The sequence below is a fragment of the Podarcis pityusensis genome, assembly GCF_964106645.2.
Source record: "Podarcis pityusensis genome assembly, chromosome: 5".
NCBI lineage: Eukaryota > Metazoa > Chordata > Lepidosauria > Squamata > Lacertidae > Podarcis > Podarcis pityusensis.
In genome coordinates this window covers 15,541,487-15,558,013 of record NC_138032.1, presented here as the reverse complement: position 1 = coordinate 15,558,013, position 16,527 = coordinate 15,541,487, and the positions used below count along the sequence as shown (strand labels likewise).

Here is a 16,527-nt window from a genome sequence, read left to right as displayed (position 1 = left end):
CTCCCGCCGCCACTCTTTAGTTGCCGGAGCTCATTTGAGAACGGAAGTGAGATTTCGGCCGCCGGTGCGGGTCGCGTCATCATAAAATGGCGGACTGAGGTGAACAAGGTTCCGCGTCCCCCATCCCCCCACCCCACCCCTGCCCCTCTCCAGGTGTGTTTCCCCCTAGTAGTTCTGAGGGGAGGGAAGAATGGGCGGTTGGACGGGACCAATCTGGCGCGGGAGGGGGCGGTTCGGATAGTGGAGAGAAAGGGTGTTTTTATGTGAGGAAAGATATACAGGAGGTGTATAGGAAGGGTTGCCTCGACGAAGTGCAGGAGGAATGGGGCAGCGCAGAGGGCGGGGGGGGGCAGGGCCAGTAACTGTGAGGAGTGGTCCTCAGACTCAAATATCTGGGGGGGGGGGGCGGGTGGAAAGGGGCGCTTCTCGCCCGCAGTCCGTTCGTTGGCAAGCGTCTGTCCCGAGCCTGGGGTAGATCAGTCGGTAGAGCCTGACGCTCTTAATCTCAGAGTTGTGTTTTGAACCCCATGTTGGACAAAAAGATTCCTGCCTCCATTTGGAGGGGGTTGGACTAGGTGACCGTCGGGGTCCCTTTCAGCTCTGTGATTCTAGGAAGTAGAGCTGCCATCCTAAGCACGATTATATCTATTTATTTCATCCAATTTATAACCGGTGGGTTGGTCAGACAAACAAACCCGCCAAACCCCTCCAAGTGATTTGCAGAAAGAATTAATAAGGAACAGGAGCAACTGAACACAATGGTGACTGCTGTCTCCAAAGCGCTGAGTGAGCTTGTTGGGAAGAGGCATAGCTGGTGTAAGATTGCAACATGCAAGTGCAGTTGTGTACACGCTTGGGGGGGGGGGTCATCTAATCAAGCCGGGAGGAATTTACCTGCTCGCTGAGCAGGCTGAAATTTACAGTTCAGTTGTGATGGTAACAGGATTGGACCACGTTGCTCTCTGCTCTACAGTATGGGAGCAAAATGATGTGCTAAATGGGTGGTAGAATTGATGTAAGTTTTCAGGAGTAGGCTGGCTGAGGTTATTGGGGGGTGTCGATGACTATCCTTGACAGATTTGCGCTTGATTGAAGGCTGGAAGGTTGATGATAATGATGTATGTACTGTATATAGATAATTGGGTAAAGGGAGAGCGATTTATAGGGAGCTGGCACCAAGGTCTAAATCTTTGGGCATAATATACGTGGCATAATGACTCCTGAACTCATTCCAACTTCTGTGTTGTTTTTATGTTCAAGTGTTGAAAGAGAGGCAAAACCCCAGAAAGGGATTCTTCTCTCCCCCCACCCCAATTGATATAAGTGATTGTGTATACTGAAGGAGAGTTAAATTACCCCTGGTGGTTTGAGTGTGTAGTTTCAGACAAAGGCAGTGGTCTGTGAACACTCCAGAATAGTTACATACTGGATTTCTTTTTGTCTTTGGGGATTGTTGAATTGGAGCCCAATTCATATTTAACAAAGGTTCTATTTAGGAAGTACTTAAGATTACTTATTTTGAGCATTTGTACCCCACTGTTCAGCTGAAAAGGCGCCTAGAGTAGCTTACCTACAGTCAGTTATTCTGGACTGGAAACTACATCTAACACACCTGTAAATATGTGTGTTCTATATGCAGCATATCCATGCAGATTTGCATCTGATTGGATCTTTATCCTAGCAAGTTATATTTGGATGCCATATTATTTTCTTTATAGATGTGCCTTCTACATGCTATATGAATAATATGGATAATAGTTCTAGTTACAGGTAGGTAGCCATGTTGGTCTGCTGTAGTAGAAACAAAATAAAAAAAATTCCTTCCAGTAGCACCTGAGAGACCAACTAAGTTTGCTATTGTTATTGGTATGAGCTTTCATGTGCATGCACGCGAAAGCTCATACCATTAACAAACTTAGTTGGTCTCTCAGGTGCTACTGGAAGGAATTTTTTTATATGGATAATAGCTATGAGATACTAATCTTTCATTCTTGTCAGAGTATACAAGGCCTACATGATGCAGTCTGGGACAAAAAAAACCCCACTGAAATGAGGGACATCAAATTTTCAATAAGCTATCATATAAAAATGATAGTTGTGACCCAAACCAGTCTGTAAAATTTAATAATCTGGTTTTAGTGGCAAGTAACAGGAAAACTCACTGCATGTGATGCTATTCATATAATTTGTCCTTAAGTGCAGGATTGCTTAAAAGTTTAAGATCGTTGAGTGGGAACTATAGTACATCTATATTCTATTCTGAGCCTGGCATACTGATACTAAATATGTTCCTTTGCCTTCTCAGACCAAAGCAAGGAAGCTGTGTCTCAATACCCAAAATGCAGTATTCCCATCACTGTGAGCACCTACTGGAGAGACTGAACAAACAGCGAGAGGTGGGCTTCCTTTGTGACTGCACCATCGTTATTGGTGAATGCCAGTTTAAAGCTCACCGAAATGTTCTGGCTTCCTTTAGCGAGTACTTTGGGGCTTTTTACAGGGATACTTCGGAGAGTAACATATTTTTGGATCAGAATCAAGTGAAGGCTGATGGATTTCAGAAACTTCTGGAGTTCATATATACAGGAGATTTAAACCTTGACAGGTAATACAATAAGGCTGGGGATTTGTCTGCAGAGTATTCAAAATAAGACATTCACAGAGAACTAAAAAGACAGGTTGCTGCCTGACGGCTTGCGATTTAAGTAGACATGTCACAAATGGAGCGAGGACAAAGAGGTCAGAAAATACAACTAGGATATGCTAGGATAATACCACCCACCTGATAGGTGATGTCGCTGTGGTTTCAGGCTCCTCATTCAAGGGAGTAACTGTTTCATAGGCCAATATTATAACATAAAAGGAGGCAAACACTAATTCTAGTTTTGCCAGAGATTATTTACGGGAACAGTTTCTCACCCTAGCTCTCCTTTGCCCCCCAGAGGGATATAAATAGCAAATGGAAGGGAACTGAGGACTAAACTATAAGTGATGCCCTTGAGTGCATTATTTTTCTTTTAGAAATAACCAGTATGATCCACCAGATCCAGATCATGGCCCTGGTTTGGGGGGGCTTCAGCCCTTTACTTCCTGTGCCTGCAATTTACACAGAATACAGTTCCCATTGGACTGTGATCATCTCGGGCCTGCACTGCCTCTGTTTTAGTATTATACTGCAACCTCAGTTGTTGCATTGCAAGCAGCTGATTAAAGATGTTCCCTATTTCCACACCCTCCCTCCCCAGGGACACAGGTGGCGCTGTGGACTAAACCACTGAGCCTCTTGGGCCTGCTGATCAGAAGATTGGCGGTTTGAATCCACACTGTGGTGGAAAGGTAAACAGCGTTTCCATGCGCTCTAGCTTCTTTCACAGTGTTCTGTTGCGTCAGAAGCAGTTTAGTCATGCTGGCCACATGATTTGGAAAACGTTGGCTCCCTCGGCCTGAAGCAAGATGGGTGCTGCACCCCATAGTTGCCTTTGACTGGACTTAACTGTCCAGGGGTCATTGACCTTACCTTTTTTATTACCCTCCATCCACTATGCATATCAGCCATTTTCTTCCATGCATCCTGAGGCAAAGGCAAAAGTTGTAAGAAGTAAGGGGTCACTGAGGTGACAGAAAAGGTAAGCAGAATTAGAGGCTTTTGCAAAGACTATGCTTGCCTGAGTCAAGACACAGGGATATTGTGAAAGGAGGGGTGGGGCTTTTCGTGAATTTCACTTGATGTCCCAGTTGTGAAGGAAATGGGCTTAAGGGGTCTTTTGTGCAGCATCAACAAACCTGTGGGTGAGACCAGTGTTACCTGTCCTTTAGTTTTGACCAGTTTCAAAATATAAACACTTGATCATTTTCAAAATATTAGCATTACTGACTGTGGTCTTGAGATGTGGTGGCTCATACCTAACACCTTTCCTAGGATTTAATATATTTATTTAAATCAAGTTCTTAACTTTAGTTCTCATGTTTTATTATGGAAATCTTATGTTTCTAATAACCTGGTTATAAACTGCATCTGAAGGGCACCTTTTAGATAGTGGGATCTGAACCTGAGTCTCTGTTGTGCAAATTAGATGTTCAACCACAGCACCACACTGGAAAAGAGCAGTGGCTGATGAAAACTCTATGAAATTCAGCTTTTAAACTAGATAATTTTTAAAGGAATATGTAATACATTTGAATTTTTTAAAAAGATGAAAAATTCCAGTCTAAATTACAAAAACCTGATTTCAAGCTTCATCAGTTTTTATCCACTTAGTATTTATACTAATTCTATAAGACAGCCTGTTTTCTTCAGCTGGTACATTCCCATTTAACCTTTTTCCCTTGCAGCTGGAATGTTAAAGAAATACATCAGGCTGCCGACTATCTCAAAGTGGAGGAGGTGGTCACTAAATGTAAAATAAAGATGGAAGACTTTGCTTTTATTGCTAATCCCTCTTCTACAGAAATCTCTAGTATCACTGGGAATATTGCATTGAACCAGCAGACTTGCCTGCTAACCCTTCGTGACTATAACAGCCAAGAGAGATTGGATGCCCCTTCAGTGGACACGGTGCAGTCCCCAGTCTTAATAGCAACCACAGGGAAAAAATCTGTTCAAACGAAAAAGCGAAAGAAGGCCTTCAGCTCTCCCAAGAACCTGCCAAACAAGCCAGCGCAATATCCAAGTGATGCTGCAGAGAACTCTGCAGTGGAGATGTTTTTAGATGCAAATAAGCTCGCCACAGAGATCACGGAGCAAGCTGCCCAAGGTGGGGATAATTCTGAGCTGCAGCTTACACCTGTGGTGGAGAGTGAAACCTTTGCTGCGCAGGAGATCCTTGTCCAGACGATGACTCTGAAGTCCAAACGGGGTAAAGCACAGCAGGATTGTGCTTTGAAGGAGCACTGCTTGTCCAACATCGCCAGTGACAAGAACTCTTACCAGCTGGAAAGCTCGGGAGAGGAGCTGGATCCAAAATACCCCAAGGCCAAGCCCGTGTGTAACACCTGTGGCAAGGTGTTTTCTGAAGCTAGCAGTCTGAGGCGGCACATGAGGATCCACAAAGGAGTCAAACCGTACGTGTGCCAGCTCTGTGGGAAGGCCTTTACGCAGTGCAACCAGCTGAAAACACATGTAAGAACCCATACAGGTAGGCTCCTTGCTTTGTGTTGGGAGTTGCCTCTTGTGAAAGTCAGCAGAAAGACCCTCATTCTCTCACAGAGAAGTTGCTTTCCCTTCTTCAGTATTGTGGGTTGATAGTTGCTTTTGAATGATCATGGCAATATTGTGAGTGGAATATTCTTTACTGCCAGTGTTTTATTTTTAGCTGTTATCAGATTTGTACAATTACCATTTTTAAGATTTTTTTTTCTACACTGGCATTGCAGGGGACTACTTTCTTCCACATCAAGTTACAAATACCCATAGCTTGCTCATTTATTCAAACCATAAAGGGCCATATCTGTGTGATAGAGCACATGCTCTGCCTGCATAAGGTGAATTCCTGACAGATCTAAGTACGGCTGTGGAACACTCTGGTCTGAAACCTAGGTGAGCCAGGGTCTATCAGTGTACAGTAACAGATGAAACAATGGTCTTGCTCAGTATAGGTCAGTTTCATATGTTCATTAACCATATTAGGCATGGATTGTGTGACTGTACACCATAAACCATATTCATTTTCTTTTGCCTACAGTACAAGCCTGCAGACTTGTGACCAAGCAGCCATGTGTGGCACGTTACTGCTGCTGGCTTGATAAACACCATTTCTTGGTGCCCAGCTGCAACTACAAAGGCAGCAGTGTTAACATACCTCTGCCAGGCGTCTGTACACAACTATGGTGATGTGCTCAGCTTGGTGACACACAAGTTATGTTGGCCGGCTCTGGTTTAAGCATTAAGTTTACCATTTGCCACAAAAGAATTTAAGAGGCAATCTTTTTTGTGTTTACCTTTTTGGTAGTCTTTTTAAACTGTTTGTTGTGGGAGCTGCAAAATAATAATAATAATAATAATAATAATAATAATAATAATAATAATTAATAATTAATAATAATAATTTATACCCTGCGCATCTGGCTGGGTTTCCCCAGCCACTCTGGGTGGCTCCCAACAGAATATTATTATTAATAATAAAAGCAACAACATCAAACATTAAAAACTTCCCTAAACAGGGCTGCCTTCAGATGTCTTCTAAAAGTCAAATAGTTGCCTATTTCCTTGACATCTGATGGGAGGGCATTCCACAGGGCGGGCACCACTACTGAGAAGACCTTACCGAGAATATGTAGTCCCCACTTCCATACTTTTCTCATATACACTTAGAATAAAAATAATAATGTGAACTTCCTACATTTCCTTTCATTCTGTGGTAACCACTGATGACATTTGCTTTTGAACAGGTATTTCTGGTGGAATTATCAATAAGCTAATAAGCCCATCAAAGCAGACTCTTTCTTTGTTTCTTTTTAGTCTTGGGAGAACATGGTGCATTTTAGTAATTCAAATGTGGCAGTGATTATTTATTAAATTTATATCTTGCTGATTCTCCCAAAGGCTATATTTATATGGCATTTAATTGGGGAAACAAATGCTTATGAAATTAAAGGAACACTTAGATAGCTGCCATATATACATTGATGGTGACTCTGAGACACTATGGGGTAAATGTGTTATCTGAAAATGGTCAAAATGGGAAGGATTCTAACTTAAAAAGACAGTACCTAGAGCTCCTGAACATTTGCCATTGTTTATTTGTGTGTGTGTGTGTGTGTGTGTGTGTGTGTGTCAAGAAGTCTCCTAGCATCTACATTATTTTTTCAGCCATTAAAAGTAATACCAGCACTTCATCTGTCACCAGTGATAGATGTCGATTTCCAGTTGTTTGCTAAACATTGAAAAAAGGCTACTTAGTGAGTTCATGGCAGAGGTGAGTCTTGAACCAGGGATATCCTGAGATGCCAGCTGCTGTGCCACACTAGCTAACATTAATGTTGGCTGGTTTGGAATAGTTATTTAGGGCCCTACCAGCTCAAATTTAGACACGGTTGAGTAGTCTATGACATACTTTCCCTTTATTCCGAACTTTGCCCCCATCCTCCGGTTTGCTGTCACTTCTCATCTGAAAAACCTCATCCTTCACAAGACACTGCTAAAGCAAGCAGCTCAATTCTCTACACAGGTGAAAAGCCATACAAATGTGAACTCTGCGACAAAGGCTTTGCTCAAAAATGCCAGCTGGTTTTCCACAGCCGCATGCATCACGGGGAGGAGAAACCGTACAAGTGTGATGCCTGCAACCTGCAGTTTGCAACCTCTAGCAATCTGAAGATTCATGCCAGGTGAGTAAAAGGACTTCATATGAAACTGGCTGCTTAAGTTTGGGAGATTAGTCCCCCCCCCATGCATTCAGAGAATGCATATGAGTATACAATGTGAAGGGGGCACAGGCTGTGTGCATGCACACCATCTGTACCCGTAGTTTCCTTGTCCCCTCTCTGACCTTCCCACATTGAACGGGAAAGTCTGAAGGCGGATACTTCCTGCTTTCAGCTGAGTGTGTGGATAATCCTTCCTATGGTCACAAATCCTGATAATGCAGGGGTTCCCATTCAAGGGGAGGACTCTTAAGTACATTCACCTGAGCACACAACCCCCCTTCGGACCTTCCTGGTCAATGCAGGAAAGTTGGGGGTAGAGCCAACTGGAACATGGAACACACGAGCTAGCCTGTGCAGCCTGACATCCCTTTTGCTATTTATGCCTGCATGTGTTCTTTGACTGTTTTAATAGGGCTGTTGTCCAGGGAAACCAATTGGTGCACCAATAGAATCTAACCAGCTCCTTTCCTTTAAGGAAGCACAGTGGAGAAAAGCCATATGTCTGCGATAGATGTGGGCAGCGATTTGCACAGGCAAGCACACTGACATATCATGTGCGGCGACATACAGGAGAAAAGCCGTATGTCTGTGACACCTGTGGGAAAGCCTTTGCAGTCTCGAGTTCCCTCATCACTCATTCAAGAAAGCATACAGGTGAGATCCAGAGTGGAAGACATGAGAGAGGTGTCGCAATCAAGTTTGCATGGAGTGCTATAGATATGGAATGGGAAGAGTATGGCTTTGTAGAGCAGTGCAACAGGCAAGAAAATCTGCAAATTGTAAATGAGTTGACCTGTTCTTGCCTGCTTTATTGCCTGCTGAGCAGAACACCGTGATAAGCCCAGCTTTCAGTTGGCAACCATGCCACTTTGAACACACCTGATATTAAAAGCTAAGGTGGGGTGGAGATAGTTAGACTGTTTGAGAATATCAGATGCTTTAAATGTTAAATGAGGTGCTTGAGGTCAACAGCAGAGCTCAGCAAAAGAACGCATGCTTTGCATGCATGATTTCCTAGAAATCTCCCGTGAATGAAGCTTAGGCAAAATCTCAGAGATGCTTTAGAACTGCTGCTAGTCTGGGTGGATGTATGTGTGATGTATATGAATCAGACCTTCCAACTGGTGAGCCCAAGGGGCTCAGTGGTTTAGACCACAGCGCTACCTGCATCCGTGCCTACTAATAGGGGAGACTGAAGTGCATCCATACACTTGAGATTTCATGATGTCTTCACATGCATTGTTGCTAGGTCGTGTACTGAGTTCATCCACTTCTTTTTCTCTATAGGAGAGAAACCTTATATATGTGGAATTTGTAGCAAAAGCTTCATTTCTTCAGGAGAGCTCAGCAAGCATTTTCGGTCCCATACAGGTTAGTTTTCAGACGTGCTCCTCCCTCTTACCTTTTCCATGCCTTGTATGCAGGTATGTGCATACTCAAAGTCATTTAATATCAAATAGTTAAACGATAGTATACTACACATAATCTAGTTTCAATTAGCATGATCCTCCTACCTGCCTTTCTAATTGCCTGTATTAGAAGGGCCATAACTTAGAGGTAGAGCATCTGCCTTGCAAGGAGGAGGTGCTAGGTTCAATTCCTGGCATCTCCAGGCAGGGTTGGGAGAAACTTCTGCCTGAAATCCTGGAGCTTCTGCCAGTCAGTGTAGACAATTCTGAGCTAGATGTACCAACAGTCTGACTTTGTATAAGGGAGCTTCCTATATGTATGTGAACTGGGGATTATGATCTTTATATGTAATTCTCTAATAAAGAATTGTGAAATGATAGCATTTCCACATTAAATGTGCTCTTGTCCTCTGATATTGGACACCAATTTTGAAGGAACCGAAAAGCTTTGTGCCTGAGGATCGAAGTCACTTTGTGACTTGTTATTTCCCAAACATGTAGAACAGCCTTAAGCAACTTTGCCATAGAAACCTGGGTGGAGTTTGAGATGCAGTGGCTATAGAAACTTGTTTTTGGTTGTGGGAAGCCCTGGTTCAGATCCTAGGATTGCACTGCACATCTATGAAGTCTAATTGACAATTTTTGTTGAAGGTGAAAGACCATTTATCTGTGAGCTGTGTGGAAACTCCTACACAGATATAAAAAACCTAAAGAAACACAAAGCAAAGGTTCATGCGGGTAAGTGCTGGTTATTTAAGAACTAATATCTACTACTCATAGAATCATAGGTAAAAAGGTTAGCTGTTCAGCAGTGCTATCCAAAGACAAACTTAGCCACACTAAAATGGTGGATTCTTTGGACTGTGCCTCAGTATGCTCTGTGGTTAACCTAGGCTCCTAAGTGCTGCCAATGGGAGACCCGCTACCCTTTGTCAAGAGTGCCAACTCTGTACGTTAGTAAAGTGATGAAGGAATGGCATTGCTGAACCTGCCTAGGTACATGTTTAGGTACCCTACTAGCTGTCATGTATGAAGATGCACTTGGCTTTAGAGGGCAGATACCTGAAATGAGCTAATCTAGTACCAAATTCTGTCATAATGAAAATATTGGTTTTGAGGTGGTGGTTCTGAGATTCTCTCTCCCTCCACCCAAATCTGTAATGAGATTAGTCCTTGAAGTCAGGGCCATCAGCCATTCAGTTATCAAATTTTGCTGATAATTCTTGTAGCCCAACTGTGAACTTTAAATCCCAGTTATCAGTTTTGTTTTCAGGTTTACAATAAACCTCTATGAAGGCTTGAAGACTAGTAAATAGTAGTGAGTGTCCTTGAATCGTTTGCAGGGGGAAATCATCTCTTCCTGTGTTTTCCTGTGCACAACTTTTAGCAATGAACGCAATTTTAGTTCTGTTTGCTTTCACAGGTTCTGAGAACCCCCTGGATCCCATCACACTTGACCATTCCTTCAATGATCAAGACTCCATTCCAAATGAGAAAAGCCCTTTGCTGGAATCTGCTGATGTGAAGCCTTCAGATATAGCATTACCTCTCCCCTTTGGAACAGAGGACCATCAAGTTCTGTTGCCTGTCACAGATAGCCAGTCACCCCAGTCAGACACACTTCTGAGGTCTACCATCACTGGCTATTCAGAACCTCAGTTTATTTTCCTCCAGCAGTTGTATTGACATCCTGCACATGATGAAAACTCGCAAAAAACTTTGGCCACGAGAGCTTCTTTGGTAAAGGGAATGTAATCATGCAAGCTGTTATTGAGCTGGACTTCATATGGGTTTCAAATAGGGACATTTGAAAACGCACCTGTTTTTCTTCCGTTTATTTTGTTACTCTAGAACAATGGTTGCCATTCTTTTTGTCATGTAGCAAAATCAGGATAGAATTACAGTGGTACCTTGGGTTACATACGCTTCAGGTTACAGACTCCGCTAACCCAGAAATATTACCTCGGGTTAAGAACTTTGCTTCAGGATGAGAACAGAAATCGTGCAGCGGCGCAGCAGCAGCAGCAGGAGGCCCCATTAGCTAAAGTGTTGCTTCAGGTTAAGAACAGTTTCAGGTTAACAACGGACCTCTGGAACAAATTAAGTACTTAACCCGAGGTACCACTGTATTGTATTTCTAGAAGATAGATACTTCCTTTTTTTCTTTAGTAACACATGCCTTAAGAATTCTCAGTTCATGCTGGAGGTCTCCTTCATTGTTCATGCAGAAGCTAATTCTATGTAGCCAAGATGTTTGATCCGTGTTGTCCCCCCTCCACCACATTGGCTTTCTTCAAAGTGAAGATTGCAGATGTGCGTGATTTCTCTATTTTGTGTAGATTTTGGTTAGTGATGAGGAAGGGCCAGAAACTATATGTGAGCATTAAAACTGTGTCCCAATGCCTGGAAATCTTTAGTAAATTCCCTAACTTTGGATATTTTTGTAGCTGTTGCCCCCTACACAGTTTTGAATGTATTTTAATAGCTATAAGGATTTTAAACTTTTTATTTACAAGAAGAAATGAAAGTTGAGATTCTCAGGAAGCTAGATTCTGTACCCAGCACCATATTTCGACCCTTTCTCACACTCCTCAGCAGATCTGCAGCAAACGCACAACCTTCCGAATATGCAGCTGTTTTATACAGGGATCCAGATTCTTGTAGTTATGATCAATGTTGGATTAGTTTTCTGTTGAATGATTTTTAGGAAACACTTAGGGAGTGGTTCTTGGCCTTCAAGTTCAGTATTGTAGGACATGGAAATGCCCATGTTGTCTCATCATTTTACAGTTCAAATACCTTCTTTTTCTATTATGTAACAGCATCTTGTCGTTCAAGGTTTCATATTTCTCGCCTTCTGAAGTTCTGGGATTAGAAAGAACGGTCAGTTTTGTTGCAGTGTCAGTGGGAAATCTTCCTTCAGAAGGTTCCCCTCCCTCCCCAATGAAAGGGGGGCCTGTTTCAGATCAGGAAGATCAAAGCAGCTTAAGGGGAGTGCAGGCAGTGGTAGAGTGTTGGCAAAAATGGTTCATGGGAAGAAAACAAACACACACTTGGCTATGATAAGTCAAGCCCCTGCCCGTTATAAATTCTAAAGTGCCCTGCAAAAAGGGACAGAAAAACGGAAGCCTCATTTGCAAGTAAGAAACATTTTGAGAAGCTGGAGGACAGGTTTTTGCACAGCACTACAGAAAACATTTGTTGGATCCATATTTTAGAGGAAGTCTGATGGCTCTAGCAAGTTACTATCCCGACAAGTCAAGGATTCTGTTCCCAGTTTTGGCTAGTAAGATGCTTTCCAAGAAGCTTGGCATACCGTGTATAGTTCTGGTCTCCTCGCTGCCAAAATGATATTGTAGAGTTGGAAGAGGTTCAGAAAATGTGGAAGGGCTGAATAGAGCAACTCTTCTATGAAGAAAAGTTGCAGCATTTGGATTTTTTTTTTTAGTTTAGTGCAAAGGCAAGTAAGAGATGGCATGATAGAAGTTTATAAGATGGTGCATGGCATGGAGAAAGAGGATGGAGAAAAGTTTTGCTTCTCTCATAACAGAGTTTGTGGACATCCGGTGGAGCTGAATGTTGGAAGATTCAGGACAGATAAAAGAGCATAGCGCATAGTTACACTATGGACCTCACTCCCATAGGAGGCAATGATGGCTACCAGCTTAGATGGCTTTCAAAGAGGATTGGAGAAATTTACGGATAAGGCTATTTGATGGCTACTTGCCACGATGGCTATGCTCTGTATCCATGAGCAGAGGCAGAAACATTTCTGAATACCAGTTGCTAGGAAACTGCAGGAGTGGGAAGTACTCTTGTGTTTGGGTCCTGTTTGTGGGTTTTCCACAGGTATTTGGTTGACCACTGAGAAAAGGGTCCAGCAGGCTTTTACGTTCTTAAGCGCCGCAGCAGGGCCTGATGAAGATGGCTATCCCTTGTTTGTTCCTAGCTTTTGATAATTGGAGGTATACTGCTTCTGAGTACAGAGGTTGCATTATCAGCTGTTGTATCTAATAGATATTGATGGTCCTATTCTCACTCAATTTCCCTGGAGGTGCTCTGAATTAAGTATGCAAAGTGGAAGTGTTGGAATAAATGGTTATTTTTAGTGGTTTATCAGCATCCATACGAGATCACTTAAAAGTTCCAAGTTATACACTATCTAAACACCCAAAAGAACTTTTTGATCTCCCATGAGATCTTTTTTTAAGTCGAAAAAGCAATTTTATCATGTAGTTCAGCCAGTTACTATTTACTGTGCTGCTTCATAGGCTCTGCTTCCTAGTCTGTTGGGTGTTTAGGAAGCCAGGTGGCCTGATGGGATAGAAAAGCACCCTTGTAGGGTGCAGTTGTTTTAGAGCTTATCCAGTGCAACAAATGCAAGTTCAGTGTAGAATACAAATAATGAGTTGCCTGTTATGGAGCCAGTTTGGCACTGAAGAGTCTTGAAGCAACCAGCTAGGAAAGAGATAAAATCCAAGATCTGTTTGGGACGGGTTAGTGGTGTCCCCTGGAATAGGGCCACATGTATGCTGCCCAAATTAAACGCATTTCTGTAGAAAGGTCACCAAATTCCAACATCGGAATACAAGGAGCTATTTCACCCGACATCTTCCCAGTGGTTCCTCTAGCCTGGCAAGCAAGTAGCAAGAGCCCTTAATCATCGCTGCAGCTTCTGTCTCTCTTAACTGCATGCCAGCTATTGAACCTGGTTTAATATGCAAAACATACTCTTTGCCATCTGATTGTCTTGCCAATGTTTTCAAGATATTTGGTGACTTTTTGGCATGAGTGAAACCGAGATAAATGGGTGAATGGTTTGAAGCTGTCTGCAAGCATTTCTCTGCAGTCGGAGGGGGGTTTATATTTGGAGAGAAAGGCTGTAGCTTAGTGGTGGAGCCCATGTTTTGAATGCAAAAGGTCCCAGGTTCAACCCCTAGCATCTCCAGAGAGGGCTGGGAAAGAACTGTCCAAAATCCTTTAGAGCTACTGCCAGCCAGTGTAGACAATACTGAGCTAGATGGACCAATGATATTAGCCAACTTCCTGTGTTCCTATTCGAGCTAGAAATCCCCCCTTTCCCCCTATGATGCTTCAGAAACCATATCCCATGCCTGATATGCATGCTTGCCTAGTAAATCCACAAGGTATGCAGAATCCTCAATAGCCTCTGACCCTTGCTTCCACAGCTTCAAGAGAGGTTGCAGCGCATGTCAGATAAGACCATCTTGTAGCAGCCCAAGTTCTGTCCTCTTAGGCCACAATGCAAAGACTTCAGCACAGCAGCAGGTTGTTCACCTGTATCTGCTTTTGGGGATACTCTTAACCTCTGCTCTAATTAAAGCACTTAGCAACTCTTTTGACATGGTTGGGGGAAGAGAAAGTGGGTTGCATCTATGAGTTTGACACCAGTTTCCCCCAAACAGGTGATCAGCTGCTGGAGCTGATCATCTTTGTATAGTGTTGGACTCCATGGGGGTTAGTTATGGTTGTATCTTCTTTTCCACACCATTTTCTCCAGCCACTTGCTTTTTTGATGAGAGAAATTAAAAAACACACATCAAAACCCTAAATTTTGGTGGAATTTTGTTAAGACTCGATAGTACTAAGTTGCTGTTAGCACAAATGGGTTGTGTCTTCTGCAAAATATTCCGGACCTATTTCTTCACAATATGACTGCAACAGCTAACCATCTTCTTGAAAAAAGCATACTGTAGTGTATGCATATTTGATATGAATGTTTTCGCAATTTTTTTGGTGTCACTTTTAAAAATGGTTTTGGACTTTTAAAAAACCTGTTCTTAGATTTATAGTAGACCTTACTTAGCTATTTAATATTTATAAAGATGTTTTACTTTGTAGAACTCATTTGTCTTTTGTACATGAATATATTTTTTAAGAAACCATTGTTTGACCCCTCTTATAACACTACACAGGCTCTGGGAGAGCTAGAATCTATTGCAGCAATAATTGAATAAACAGCGCTTTTTGTTTCTAAACTGCAGTGTTTACCTGTGATCAATAAATCTTGGGCTGTTAAGCTAGAGTGACCTCTTAAAAATACTTATTCATTAAATCATGACCTACTGTTAATAAAATACAGTAGTTAAAAGAGTGTGATCAGCTTGGTTCTATAAAAGTTGCATCTTAGTAAGCAATATAGGGGTATGTTACACACATTCTTTCTGTCGTTTATTGCTCCTAAGTTTTGTTTGGGAGTTTCAAGCTTTCCTGCAGTCATGAGACACTCAACATGGAGACATGTTTAAGAGAAGGGAATACTTAAAGCTTTTTTTGGTTCTTGGAATGTTACTACTAGTTCTGGCACCATAACAATTCCAAGACTGGACATTCTGAGGAGCTGTTGTGAATCCTCTCTGGTTTAAATTATTTCCGAAGTACTTTGTCATGGGTGTTTGTGTGTATATAGCTCACCTCCTGCTTTTATACTCCCTTTTGAGGGATTATGTACATAAATTTGCAACATTCTAATGTTTAGACCTGAATAAAACTTTGTTTTGTAACCCTTCTTTGTTCTTCTTGTTGCTCATTTAGCTATAAATAACTGAAAGGGACAAGTGGTTTGAAAAAGCTTCGGCCCAGAATGATCTATGAGTGAGTCCTAAGCAAACAATAATTTGACAGGAAAGTAGAATAATGTCTTACAGTGGTAAAGTACTACATTCTGTTATTGCTTTGACTGTAACAGGCTTTTGCCTCAATCCCATTTAATACCATTGTGGACAGCAGCTAAAGTAAATCAAAGAAACTCTGGCATTTTGGTCTCGTGTTTTGAAAGTGAGTTATTGGGGAACATTGGTTTATAGAGACTTATATAAACATTACCATTGTGCGGTCGGCTGGTTTCTGCACATACACAGCCAGGCAAGGAAGAAGCATTATCAAGAGTACAAGCAGGTATGGGGAACCTCTGGCCACTCGCCATGCTTGCTGGGGCCGATGGAACTTGTAGCTCAGCAACATCTGTAGGGACAAAGCTTCCCCATACCTGCAGCCAAGAGCACATTTCAGGCACCCAAAAACCCTTAAAGGACCTGGGGGGGGGGAGTGGCCAGATTAGAGAGGCCTAGAGGACTACATTTGGCCCTGATGCTAAATGAGAAGGGTGCCTGTGACACTGCCAGAGGTCTGGTTCACACATCTAAATATGCAACTGCGAGTGTTGAAAGAACCACAAATGTTTCAGCACCACAGCTGCATCACTAACAGTGACTGAAACATAATGCTTGCCAATGAAGATGGCACATTCAGTATACCAAGGCTTGAGAAATCAAATGATGTATTTGTACCAGTCCATAGATGGCTAATAGTTTGGAGTAAAAGGGCAGGGACTGCAAAAAAGGAGAGGATGCTGCAAGCGAGTCTGATTGTATTAATCAAACCCTACCTGGTCTCTTGGAGCCTGTATAGCAGGCGTAGGAAACTTGCCGTGTTCTGGATGTTGTTGGACTCCCAACTGCCATCAGCCCCAGCCAGCATAGCAATGATCAAGGATGATTGGAGCTGTAGTGCAGCAACATCGAGTTACAGGTCCGCGCTCCCCCCCCCCCCCATGCACTGTGAATGATGGGCTCGTCACTTAAGATCTTGTCTCTAGCCATGAAGTCTATCTTTGTACAATTCTAATAGCTTGCAAAATAGGATTAACAGGAGCATAATGCATTCACTGAAAGCCAGTGTCGATGAATGTATAAAATTCAGTGCAGCTCAGACTTAACAGATCAGAACAAAC

General features: G+C 42.5%; 1 protein-coding gene across 3 annotated transcripts; it reads left to right on the top strand.

Annotated features, from left to right (window-relative positions):
* On the top strand, nucleotides 1–15,303 carry MYNN (myoneurin). 3 transcript variants are annotated; one of them, XM_081008001.1, is made up of 8 exons: nucleotides 1–99; nucleotides 2,306–2,605; nucleotides 4,333–5,135; nucleotides 7,167–7,326; nucleotides 7,841–8,019; nucleotides 8,653–8,736; nucleotides 9,426–9,512; nucleotides 10,198–15,303. In XM_081008001.1, exons 2-8 carry the CDS (start codon nucleotides 2,340–2,342, stop codon nucleotides 10,458–10,460), a joined length of 1,842 nt encoding a protein of 613 aa, XP_080864127.1. In that variant the 5' UTR covers nucleotides 1–99; nucleotides 2,306–2,339; the 3' UTR covers nucleotides 10,461–15,303. The 3 variants fall into 3 exon arrangements, with proteins under 3 accessions (XP_080864127.1, XP_080864128.1, XP_080864129.1); XM_081008002.1 differs by having other exon boundaries at nucleotides 74–153; XM_081008003.1 differs by having other exon boundaries at nucleotides 81–99; nucleotides 2,306–2,396.
* Nucleotides 15,304–16,527: the final 1,224 nt, after the last annotated feature.

Excerpts from the sequence above, each read along its gene's own strand:
- MYNN (XM_081008001.1), top strand. The coding sequence starts at position 2,340 with ATGCAGTATTCCCATCACTGTGAGCACCTACTGGAGAGACTGAACAAA. Across the intron at positions 2,606-4,332 it reads GGAGATTTAAACCTTGACAG|CTGGAATGTTAAAGAAATAC; the intron begins GTAATACAATAA and ends TTTCCCTTGCAG. Across the intron at positions 7,327-7,840 it reads AATCTGAAGATTCATGCCAG|GAAGCACAGTGGAGAAAAGC; the intron begins GTGAGTAAAAGG and ends CTTTCCTTTAAG.